Here is a 13,634-nt window from a genome sequence, read left to right on the forward strand (position 1 = left end):
AAAAATAAACTGTTTGTTGGAAGAGACAATTCTTTTTTTAATCAAAAGTGATTTTATTGGCTCAGAGTATAACCACAATTACACAAATAAATATGTATATATGAGTATATATTTATAATATAGATACGAAGGACATAAATGAAAGTTGATTTTAGAACTGCAAAAATCCTTTAACTCTTTCCAGTTTCTTTTTCTTTTTTTCATATATTTTTATTGTAGTTAATACATGATATTTGCCAGATAGAAGGTGCATTAATTCACATACATTGATACCCTTCTATCTGTCTTGGTCCCCATTTCCCTCCCCCACACACCCACCCCTCATCTTGCTTTCCCCCCATCTCTATCCAATTTCAAATAACCAAATACAAATATATACCCGATATATCAGGTAACAAAGTGAGATACTGTAACAATATGAGATAACCAAGGGACAGCAAAAGAGATGAGAGATAACATAGTAACTTAAGGACAACAATCATTCATTATATGGCTTTTGTTTCTATATCCAAGAGGTCCTTTCATTTAGTGTCATACTATATGGCCTTTTGTATCAAGGTTTTGCTCTATTGCAAATCTCTACTAGGAGAGCCCAAGGATTCTACTGATTGTGACAAATGAGGGAAACCATTGAGCCTATGTTCCTTTGAGTCTGGCTTACTTCACTCAATATGATTTTTTCTAAGTCTTTCCATTGCCTAACAAATGGGGCAATGTCATTCTTTCTGACAGCAGCATAGAATTCCATTGTGTACAAATACCACATCTTGTTGATCCATTCATCAACTGAGGGACATCTAGGTTGGTTCCATATCTTTGCTATGGTAAATAGTGCTGCAATGAACATTGTTGTGCTGGTAGATTTAGTAAGTCCTTTTTCTGGATGATTGGGTAAATGCCAAGTAGTGGAATTGCTGGGTCATAGGGGAGCTCTATGTTTATAGTCTTTTGAGGCACTGCCATACTGCTTTCCACAGTGGTTGAATGAGTTTGCACTCCCATCAACAGTGTAGTAGTGATCCCTCCTGGCCACATCCCCTCCAGCATCTGTTGTTATTAGTTTTCTTGATCCTGGCCATTCTAACTGGAATGAGGTGGAATCTTAGAGTTGTTTTGATTTAATTTCTTTTATGACCAGAAATGTTGAACATTTCTTCATGTGTCTATAGGCCATTTTTGTTTCTTCTTCAGAGAATACTCTCTTTAAGTCTTTGGTCTATCTTTATTGGGATGGTTGTTACTTTGGAGATTAGTTTCAGACTGATTCAATTTTTTGAGCTGTTGATATATTTTAGATATGAGGCCTTTGTCCGTTGTATAGTTAGTGAAGATCTTCTCCCACTCTGTAGGCTTCCTAATTAATTTACTAGCTATGTCCTTTGCCATACAGAAACTCTGCAGTCCCACTTATCCAGCCTTTCTCTGATTTGTTGTGATTCTTGGTCCTTATTAAGAAAGTTTTGCCCTGTGCCAAGGAGGCCTAGTGTATCTCCTATTTCTTCCTGTAGAGTTTTCAGTGTGTCAGCTTTTACCTCCAGGTCTTTGATCCATTTGGAGTTAATTCTAGTGCAAGGTGACAAAGAAGGATCCAGCTTTAGTTTTCTGCAGGTGCTTAACCAGTTCTGCCAGCACAACTTGTTGAAGAGGCTGTCTTTCTTCATTCTATTTTTTGGCTCCCTTGTCAAAGATTAGGTGGCCATAGGTCTGTGGTTTAATATCTGGGTCTTCAGTTCTATGGAAGAGCCAATTCTTATGGCTCTATCAACTTTAGAAATCATAGTAATGACTCATGCCAAAAGTTCCTTAGGATTTCCATTTTAGCACCGCTCCAAATCTTTGGGACTTAGTCCAACAGGAGACTATATCAATTCTTTCCATTTTAAGCTTTTATTATCAAGATGATATACAGAGAAATTACAGTTATAAATCAGAAAATGAGTACATTTCCTTTTTAACCGTTCAACTCCTCCCTCATTTTCTACAAGTTTATATTCCTCCCAATCTCTCTCATTCCCAAATTGTATAGTTCATTTCCAGGATAGTGTCTACTGATAATCACAGCTGTGAATGAACTCTTGAGGTAGAGCTAAAGTATGAGTGCCATGGATAAACTGTATGCTGAGACAGGAATATTAGAATTTGCTAAGTATCATAATTAAAAATGCACATCTCCCTGAATTTATTGTTCTCTGGCACACCTCAGAGTCACACACCTTACAGCCCATATAGCTGTAAGCCCACCTTGTCAAGAAAACATTTTTGCAAAATGAACATTCAACTTCTGTCCTTCCATCTTTTCACTCTTTGTTTTACTTTAAAAATTTAGATTTGATGTCTAGAATAATAAGCACATGACAATAGTAGGAAAATGTAAAGACAAAGTTTTGACTTAATTAAATCAGTTAACATTAGAAAAAACTACTAGCAAATCTCTTATTTAAGATAAGAAATATAAGATTATAAAAATTCTGATTTTCAAAAACTCATGAAATGCTATTAGGTATAACTGGTATTACAATTTGGGGTTGCAGCCAGTTATGCTCACTATTTATTAACACAGAGGTAGAGCTGGGATTTATACTCATTCTTAGAGATGAAGTGCTTGCTTTCCATCACTGGGTAAGTATGACAGTAAGTACTATGGACACATCCAACTAGATGAAAGTCACACTTCAGGAGTAGATGCCATCCTCTTCTGTGCCATGAAAGTGTCTGGTTCAGAACTGACAGTTTTTGATAAGAGGCAGCTGGCTAAATATCTGGTTCTGAAGGAGATACTATGAAGAACCTGCAGTGTTTCCACTTACATTTTCTTGGAAGTGATTGCTAAACTAGGATACTGAGACATTTTTCATGAAACAAAGAGTGAACTCAGGTTTAAAATAATTTTTGCACCTTGATTCCATTCTTAAAGAATCACTTGGAATGACATCATTAGTGTTACCTACCTTTCTAGCTGCGGTTGCTCTTAATCTCCCTTCCTATTAATTTCTTGTTTCCAAATTCTCCGCTTATTATAACCCTGGCACTGTGCTTGGTGACTTTCCAAGTGTCAGAATTTTTCTCCAAAGTATCTCAAAACAAAAACTGGTCACTTTCTCAGCACTGGTGGCTCATGCCTGTAATCCTGGCTACTCAGGAGGCTGAGATCTGAGGATCAGGGTTCAAAGCCAGCCATACCAGCAAACTGTATGCGACTCTTATCTCCAATTAGCTTCCAAAAGCCAGAAGTGGTGCTGTGGCTCAATGTGGTAGAACATTGGTCTTGAGTGATGAAGCTCAAGCCCTGAGTTCAAGCTCCACAAATGACACAAAACTTGGTTATTCCAAGTCCATGTTTAAAATATTTATTGTCTGAGACATGCAAACATTGGTCTACTGATGATCGTTAGACACTGAATATGTGTTGCTCCCAATTGTATACGCTGAAACTCTACCACTCAGTGTAGTAGCATTACAATATGGGCTCTCGGACCACAGTGGCTATGACAGCATAGCGCCCACTTCTGAGTGCATACTACATAGAGGATACTAATGTTGTGCTCTCCCCTTATGCTTTACCACGTGAACATACATTGAAGGAGTCATTTGCACACCAGAAAGCTGGATCTCAGCTAGCATTTTGAACTTGGACTTCTCAGCCTCCAGAACTGTGACAAACAATTATTCTTCAAGCTACCTACTCCATACTTATTTGTCTTCACAGTCCAACCTTATCACAGTCAACTTTGATTTGTTGTCAATAATTCCAATCTTAGAGTGAGAGGCAATAAAGGAATATGGGACAAGAGAGAGGTCTTGGATACAAGGTAGAACTGTGCAGAATTCAGCATCATAAGGGAGTCACAGGGGAGCCCCAAAACTCTGAGCCTTCCCATGGGCCTCCTAAGCCTGGCCTCCTCACCATTTTACTGTCTGTACTAGCCATATCGAGATTATCACAGGAAAGCTCATCCCCTGTTGTAACTTCAACAAGCTCAAGACAGACATTTTCTTTTTTTAAATTGTATTTTTTTTTGCCAGTTCTGTGTCTTGCACTTAGGACCTGAGCACTGTCCTCGGGTTTTTACAAGGCTAGAGCTCTACCATTTGAGCCACAGCACCATTTCCAGCTTTCTTCTATTTATGTGTTACCAAAGAATTGAACCCAGGTCCTTGTGCATGCTAGGCAAGCACTCTATCACTAGGCCAAACTCCTGGCCCTTATTTTTTAATTGTATTTTATTGTCAGGGTAACATATAGAGGGGTTACTGTTACATTCGTCAGAGAGTGGGCACATTACTTCTTGAACATGGACACCTCTTCTCATGTTTTTGTCCCCTTTTCCTTCCCCTCACCCCCTCCCAATCATCTTGCTTTTCTTCTTTCCTTCCCTATTACAAATAAACAAGTAAATGTATACATAATATACCAGGTTTTCTTAATTTCCCCAGCATCAGTATTGAAATGGCTAGTCCAGACTGTATTTTCTCCATGTTTTCTTGGGGTTTAAAGTATTTGAACATCATTGTGTTGTAACTCCTAAGAGGGGGTGCTTAACTACTCTATGCCCTCTAGAGCACTGAGCATGGATTCAGTACACAAGAGGCCGAGGCTCGAGGATTGTACTCTGACTCCAGACTGGCCTGCAGAACAGAAGTTCTAAAACATAATTAACACAAAACCAACCAACCAACAAATGTATTCCTCTGCTAATGTGTCAACATGCAGAAATATTCTCTTTGTTGTACCTTTATACTTCTTAATCTTTCTACCACTGTCCTTATACCTACAATCAGGTTTCAAAACTCATTGCCCTAAAATTCCTTCATCATCATGTCTTCCCTGATGACCTTCAGCTCTCTAATGATTCTGTAATCTGGATTATCTAATCCTGGTTGTCATCTAGCCTTGGATGACTTTTTCTTCTGGATACCTTTTCCTCTGATGACCTGTGTTCTCAGTTCACTTTATTAACCTACCAATATGTGCTAATTTCATTCAGATCCTATATCTGAGCACTGATAGAAACAACTGATGTATATACTACTCAACATGTTCTTCTACCAGCCCAGTTAACCAAAGTCAACGTCTCTATCAGCTTTAGGTACCCTTACATTCCAGTCCTACCCTCTCTGATCTAGAATGTACTATCGAGCCAACCAATCTTCTTTAATATACTACTCAAACCAATGTGAAACCATGAAGAAAGTAAACTAAGCACAATGGGGATGAAATGTTGTGGCATAAAAAGAAGGCATGGATCTAGAGGATTTAGAATTGTCTGAGGTGATTTTTCTAGGCAGGTTAATATTTTTTCAAGTACAAAGAAAAGTATATATGACTATCAGAGTAGGACAGATGGAAATGAATCAGTTTTACACAGTGAAAGTAAGATATGGTAGAGTTTTGCTGAGGCATACATTTCAAATGAGTTTGTTTTAAAGTGGTTTGTAAACCAACAAATATTCTCAATAAGTTCTATCAATATTGACCCTATGTAGTTATCAACATTGAGTACTTTATAGCTATGAAGTGCAAATGGAATTTATATTTTTAACATTTAGCTGCCTTGTTTTAAAAATAATTTTAAAAACTAATTGTGAATTCTTCAACTAAATGGGAACATTTGATTTGGGGGGTGCACTTGTGTGTGTGTGTGTGTGGTAAATTTACATTAAGGAACTGACTAGTTGTAGTGGCTGACAAACATGAATTCTGAAAAATCACACAGTCTCCCTTGCTAGACCAAGTAGAAACTGATGCATTAATATCAGGCAGAATTTCTACCACATGACACCTCAGTTTTTGTCCTTAAGGACTATCAACTGGCTTTAGATTGCTAACTTACACTATTAGTGACATATCTTCTAACTATAAGTAAGATCAACTGATTCTACATATTAGTTACTTACACAAGATAAATTACACAGCAATACCTAGATTAGTATTTGTTAAACGATGCCATTGTATTCAATACAACTCAGTTTTCAAAGGCTACTTAAGAGGAAAGTTTTCTTATCATTTAACCACAGTATTACTAACATAAACATTTAGTATATAAAATGTAGTTACATTGAAAAAGAGCAAGTTACTATCTTCTAGTGGTAACAAGCCATTATGAAAGAGTTCGGAACAGTACATCAGGTAATGGATTTTGCATGCATTGAAAAATGGGATTGAATTTTAATTATTTATTACCCAGACTTTGTCTTACAATGTGCCAGGAACTATACTATAACACATTTAGAAATATTAATGGGTCCTTGCTAGCTGAAAACATCATAAATGTATATTACAAGATTTTCTTATATTCCATGGATAATTAAGCATGGGAAAAAAACAAATGATTGCAAACTAAAATTTGAATGCATATATTTCTTAGCTATATTTATTATAGCTGAAAATATGAAATGAATTTAAAAGTATAAGATATATTCACATCTGTGGTATACTGACTGCAGTTTAACCTGCATTCCCCCCAACCCCTGCTCAGAAGATGTGTCTAATTCCTAAATCTCAGTGATTGCCTTCAATAGTACTGCCTCCTTAATCAGTCACTAAATAAAATTATTTTAATACTCTACTTGTAAACTATTTTACAAATATTTATGTGAATTAATGTTAGATTATAAAAAATTACTAAAATTAAAATATATCTAGTCACAAATGAATAATAAAATCATATTCAAGATGGATTTTGAAGAAGACCAAATGCACTGAGAAAATATGTAAGACACTGTGACATAATTGAGAGCCTGTTGCTCTAATTTCTTTTTGCCAATCTTGGGCCTTGTACTCAGGGCCTGGGCACAGTCTTTGGGCTTCCCCAAGGCTAGAGCTCTACCACTTGTGCCACAGCACCATTTCCAGCTTTTTTTCTATGTATGTGGTACTGAGGAATTGAACCTAGGTCTTGGTGCATGCTAGGCAAGCACTCTATCACTAGGCCAAATTCCTGGCCCGTAATTTAATTTTTTAATTTAATTTTTAGTACTTGAAACAGAATCCAGAACAGCTAAGCATCTGCTCTACCACGAGCTACACCAAGGCTTGCATCTTAGAAACAAGTACATTATCCTAAAACTGTTCTGTGGTTGTTATTGTGAAAGTAGTTCTAGATATTTGATCTGAAGAGAACTTTCCATTAATCACTTCAACTACTGGGTAATAAGCAGATACTGGAGAGGGACAGAAAAATGCTGAAAGCTTTTCGCAGGCTACTGGTTCTCTAATCACATGGTTCCATGAAGGGCCCAAGTAGAAAAGTGAAAAAAATTATTTCTCCATAAGCAAACTTATATTTGGAGTAAACCAAAATATAAATTTTAAATGCCTTCATCATTAGAGGAAGTAATGCAGATAAATACAAAATATGCAGAACAAGAAAAGTCAAGCTTTGAAATGTGGTAAAAAGATGTATATTATTCTTCAATTGACATTTAAACCCAGATATTTTAAATACCATGTACAAACTCAATAAAGTGCTTCTATGGCATAAATTTGATCCTGAACGCAACTGTATAAAACCTTTGAGCTAAGTCAAAGATCTTGTTCACCTTCATGTTCAGTAAGAATGTAAGTGCTACCATCAATAAACCACAAAATATTGGAAAGAAAAGACACAATATTACTGTGTCAATTTCATCTATCTCAAGTAACTAAATCAAGAGCTCGAGTATTATTTGAAAGTAAGTCTCAAGAGTTTTACTTGTAAACATTCACCTCCACAACTTCAGAATAAAAATTTAAATATCAGTGTTTTTCCTTAGTTAAATGTGCTCTAAACAGGTATACACTCCACTATGATAAATATTTCACCATAATAAAAACCAAATCATTCAAAGAGCAAATGTAGATTAAGTTCAGAAAAGCAAAACTTGTTAAAATAATATTTAATAGTGAATGTATAACAGTTTTAAGGACACTGACTAGATGAAGAAATGAAGTTGGAAAATTTGAGCATATATTAATATATCACACTAATCTACCCTTTGTCTTCAACTTTGTTGAGAATGTTAATTTACCAATGTTAATTTTCAACAGCACTATGTAGAAATTGATCTGTTCACCATTAGTTATACTATTACAACCAAAATCATCCTCAGTGAGTGGGAACATGTTTCAGATTACATTCTTTAACTATCATAGTAAATAGGTTAGGAAAAAAACATGTAGAATAAAGCATATTTTATCATTACAATTAAAACAAAATAGTCGCTGGTACCAGTGCCTTCATGTCTATAATCTTACTCAGAAGGTTAAGATCTGAAGATTTTAGTTTAAAATCTGCCCAAGCTGGAAAGTCCATAAGACCCATCACAAATAAACTATATAAAAGTCAGAAGTTGATCTGTGGTTCAAGTGATAGAGAGTTATATTTGAGCAAAAAAGTTCAGTGACAGTGTCCAACCTGAGTTCGAGGACCTGTCCTGCCTGCCGACACACACACCTGTAGCACACAGTATATTTCAAACACCTATGTAAATTTTGTGGACTAAAACCACAAAAAATGTTTATTTTCCCACTTACCTAAGTTATTCACATGAAAATAGCCTGAGTGATAAAAAATGTACAAACATATCCAAAGTGTGTGTGTGGGGGGGTAATTTTCTTTTCAGCATAACCAAAAAGAATAGGAGCATCACTATAATACTTAATAGCTATTTCTTAAAAGTGGGATTAGAAATGGAAGTTTCCCAATAAATCTGAATGGACTAAATAAACAAGTATATGAAGAACCAATTAATAAGTGAGTATGCCTTGTCTTCCTAACATGCTATTTATACTGACAATGGAGGGCAGCCTACAGAGAGAGACAAGACTTAGGCCAGACTGAATTTTGTGATGTTTATATATTTGAGAATAAAAGACAGCATAAATTTAAAATCAAAGTATTCTGTGAATCTGGCAATATATCTTTGCATTTAGAAGCAAGTAGAAAATAAAATGTCTAAAACTGAATATATGGTCTGATATCTCTTAGGAAATTTGCAATATAATATTTACTTCCTGCATGAACTCTAAAAACTACTAATTCTTTTTCAATTCAGTAGTCAGTGAAGCAACCATAAGATATAGAATAATAAGTGCTGACCACTTTACAGCATCTAAACAAAATCTCAGAAATGATTCCCAATATTATAAAATTAAAAGTAGTTAAAATATGTTGTACATTTATATATTCCATATTAAATATGGTATATATTTAGATATCCCATATTAAAAGTATCTAAATATATAAAAATAGAACAAATATTTTCATGGTGACCTATTGCAAAATATGTAACTAAATTTTTCCCAGAAATATTTTGGGGAATTAATAAAGTATTAGTTTGCTTCTTTTTTTTTTTTTGTCTATCGTGGGGCTGGAACTCTGGGTTTGGGTGTTGTCCCTGGGCTCTTCAGCTCAAGGCTACCGCCCTAACCCTGGGCCACTTTCATTTTTTTTAGTGGTTAACTTGAAATAATAGTCTCTCAGACTTTTATGCCGGGGCTGACTTTGAAGGGAGATCCTCAGATCACAGCTTCCTGAGTAGCTAGGATTACAGGCAGGAGCCACCATGCCCAGCAAGTCTATTTCTTATCACATGAAATTAAAGATATATTAGGGATGCCCTTTGTAAAAGATCTCATGACAACTTGATTGACATCAATTTAAAAGACAGGACAAATTGGAGACATGTAAATTTTTAATTACATTTGTCAAAAGGAAAAGTTCAAGAATAGGTTGATAATTAACAGCAAGCTTAGTTTTTAAGTACTGTCTTTTTATAAAACACTATGCTTAGTAGGTATTACATGATATCGAAGGGACTGTGTGCTTTGATGATCTCAATGGGAGTAGCAGAATTATTCTTGGATTTAGGCTAGAGCATTAATCAATGTCATTGAAATATGAATTGCATTGGTTATTCTACAGTAACTTTAATTCATGATAGAGCAGTGTTGGTAGATCTGATTACATTAATTACATGAACTTTTTGCTGTTGCCACCATTATTTTTCAGTAAATCTAAATTTGAGTGAAATCAAAACATTCATTAATTATCTAGCAAGTGAAACTAATTTGCTTTCTTGGGACAAATCCAAATTCTTTCCCTTGAGTACCTTTAAGTTACACTTTCCCAAAATAGTACAGCAAAAAAGATCATATGGGATATTATTCAAATTCTTTAAAACTGTTAGACAGTTTGAAATCAACTGTACTATTTTAAAAGACAAATTCAGATATTTAAAAATCAAATATAGAACTAAATAGAATGCTGTATATTTATTCCATGATTCTAAGATTAAAAACATTATCTATGTCAAATACATAGGATTTTATTCAGTGATTCTAAATTTTAAAACATAAAATGAAAAACTTGTACTTTTCAAAGTGTGTTATTAACCTCCTTCAGATAGTATTTTTTTCTTATTTAAGTCGTTAATTCTTCGTACTTTGAAGCCAATATGCTATTAATATGCTAACTTTAGGTGAGACTGAATTTTAGATTATAGTAAGTCTTCATACTCTTCTATGTACATTTTATGATAAGTATATTACCTGTCTTAAAAATTAAAATCATTCCTTTAGAAAGATGTCTAGATCTTTTTGTATTACATTTAAAGACAGTCATAAATTTCATAATCCTCAACAACAAAACTTATCAAAGGCAGCTTATAAACATATGCAGACACACAAGTAACACAAAGTTATACTGTCTATAAACAACCTGAAAGAACTAGACTAAAAAGTTTCTATCTTTATAGTTGACAAAAATGATAGAAGCCATTTCAGACCACATTATTTCTTGTTTCTGACATTTGGTTATATTTAGATTCATTAATTTTATTGAGATGGATGACTTTGTTACTCATTTCAATTGCCAGGTTACTCTGGAAAAATATTTTTAATCTGTCTTTCCTAGACATGAGTGATAAAGAAATTATCAGCTTCAGACACACAACAAACAAGCAAATTCACGCACTTTCAGAAACCCAAGATAAGTATCAACAGTCATATTTTTACCAATTGATCAACTATTTTCTGCTAACTACACTGTGTTTGGTCCCTACACCTTTGGACCGACTAAGTACATAAAATCTTATTCAGCAAGTTTGACTTTTGGTTCTAAGGGAAATTTAAATTTTTATTTAAATCAGTGCTTACTTTTTTTTTTAATGAAAGGACTAACCCCTCAAAGTTGAGTTCCCTAACTAAGAACAGAATGCTATGAATAGTTCCTTTATATATGTGTCTACTACTCTATGCAATACTCAACAAAATCCAGACAAAATTTTCTTTTGTTCACAACAACCACAGCCCGAGTGTCTTGCTTCTGAGTTTTAAGTGATCAGGAAGAAAAACCAATGACTGCAAGAAAAAAAACAATAAAGACAGGGGAAGCGTACCATCAATGTCAGAATTCATTCTACACTTTGGATGAGATTTTTTAGTCCTTGAAAACAACACGACAGTTTTGTGTGTGTGTGTGTGTGTAAAGTGTATTTTTAAAATATGCAACAAAAATTAGATTAAGAATATTGTGTTTATTTGGGACTTAAAACTTCTACTTCAGTCAGGTTAATTAAACGCTGGAGAAAAAAAAAAAAAGAAGGAAGTGTCTGGCTAATGGATCCAGAAACTAGTGGATCCTAATTTGCATGCCAGCACCTTCCCTTTGGCTCCACTCTGCAGTACTTAGCCTGATGCGACTTCTGTCTCCTTTTCTCTTACTTCTCCTGAGACACAAAACATGAGAGTTGGTCCTGGCAAGCAGTTTTTCTAGCTAAAGGAATTCACAATGAAAGTAAGAGCTATCACTTAGCACTATCTCTATGCGCTGCCCATCTTTTCCCACCAATCAGGAGTGCGTTTCCTACTAGCATGCCGAACACTGAAGCTCTGTGAGCCAGTGTGGGCTGTGTGTGTCCAACTCATTTCCCAGTGGCCTGAAGTGTGACTGGGGACTACCCTTCACACTGAACCCCCAAACTGCTTGTAGTGACAAGTTGAAAGTCTTTGGGTAGGGGGAGGAGGGAGGGTGCTGGAGTCACTCCCCTGAGCTTAGTACTGAGGAGTACTCACTAGAGAAGTTTGCTGCCAAACAGTCCTTCCAGGGAAGAGCCCACGACAATAACTTTCTGCGACCTGCCCTCCACAGAGCCACCTCCTTCTTGCCAAGAGCCAGGCACATGGCTGGGCGCCTCTAGCAGAGACAGCCACATCCACAGTCACCATCCCATGCACGAGGTGATAAGCGATAGTCGCTTCAGTTAAGGATTTTTTTTCTCTCCCTCTCTCCACCCCTCTTTTTGCAAGAAGTCCTAACAATATTGTCTGTTTCCAGTCAAGCACTGCGGTTATTCATCTTCAGCCTCACGGAGTGGCGGGAGTCCCAAGTTTTATTTTATTTTATTTACTCTATCATCTATCTATCTATCTATCTATCTATCTATCTATCTATCTATCTATCTATCTATCTATCTATCTATTTTGTGAAAGTATCAGCCAAACGCAGGAATCCCAGCGTGCGTAAAATCCCTTCATTTCACCCATCGACCCCTAATTCTCGTCACCCCACGCCCATCAGACAATGAAGCAGCGCAGGATAAACTATGCTGAATCCCAACACTTAGCCAAACCTCTGAGCAACCCCAATCCAGCAGATTCCCCTGTCTTAGATTCTTAAATGAGATACACACACCGAGAGAGAGAGAGAGAGAGAGAGAGAGAGAGAGAGAGAGAGAGAGAGAGAGAGAGAGAGAGAGAGAGAGAGAGAGAGAGAGAGAGAGAGAGAGAGAGAGAGAGAGAGAGAGAGAGAGAGAGAGAGAGAGGGAGGGAGAGGGAGGGAGGGAGAGCGGTTACCGGAGTTTTCTTCCCATTCTTGCTGAGAGGACCCCGGAAAACTCCCTTGATGTTGCGAAAGTGTCCGTTGCTGAGATGCGTGGAGCTGATGACAATGTAGTAACACTCCATGGGGCAGCGGCGGCTCCCCGCGCCCGCGTCCGCCCGCCCGCAGCCGCCCCGGCGGGGTGCCGGGGGTGGGGGGCGGGGTGGGCCCCCTGGAGCCCCTGCAGGCCAGGAGGGCGGCGTCGGGCCGGCTCGCCCGCGCGGGGACACCGACGGGCTCAGCGCGCCCCTGCGCCCCGCGCGCCCGGGCTCCCGGGCCGCCGCCGCCGCCGCCGCCGCGTGCTCCCCGCGCTCGCTGCGCTCAGTCTCAGTGCGGCGGTGGCTCGGGACCACGACCCCGCTCCCCCCTCCTGCCCACTCCGCCCCTCCTCCCGGGAAGATCGGGGCTGCGGGGACTCGGGCCCGGGTCGAGCTCAGTCAGTGGAGCCGGGGGAGCCGCCCGCACGGCGGCGGCGGCGGCAGCGGCAGCGGCATCGCGGCGGCGCCCGCAGCCAGCGTCCCCCGCGCACGGCGCCGCGCTCGGAGCTGCGCCCGCTGGCAGGCAGGAGTGTTATTATAGTGAGCGGCGTTGCCGGTCCATCGCACGGAGCCAATGGCAGGGAGCCACTGGGCTGATACTGAGAGCTGTCAGAAGAGTGCATCTGTCACCCGCTGCCTCTCCCCCTCCCCCACCTCCCCCCCCCCCGACGCCGGGACCCGCGGTGGCCGCGCCGGCCCGGGCGGCAGCGAGACCGAGCGCCCGCGCCCCGCGCCCCGC

The 13,634-nt window shown here is 38.3% G+C and overlaps 1 protein-coding gene across 1 annotated transcript in view; it reads right to left on the reverse strand.

Moving 5' to 3' along the window:
• The window catches only part of Znf804a (zinc finger protein 804A), a 227,528-nt gene extending 214,585 nt beyond the window's left edge, over positions 1–12,943 (reverse strand). The window contains exon 1 of the mRNA XM_090343069.1: positions 12,833–12,943. Coding sequence (XP_090199195.1) covers positions 12,833–12,943 — 111 coding nt within the window. The remainder of the gene's footprint in view (positions 1–12,832) is intronic.
• Between the last annotated feature and the right edge of the window lie 691 nt (positions 12,944–13,634).

This window comes from Megascapheus bottae, chromosome 12 (assembly GCF_031878675.1).
Source record: "Megascapheus bottae isolate mThoBot1 chromosome 12, mThoBot2.hap1, whole genome shotgun sequence".
Lineage (NCBI taxonomy): Eukaryota > Metazoa > Chordata > Mammalia > Rodentia > Geomyidae > Megascapheus > Megascapheus bottae.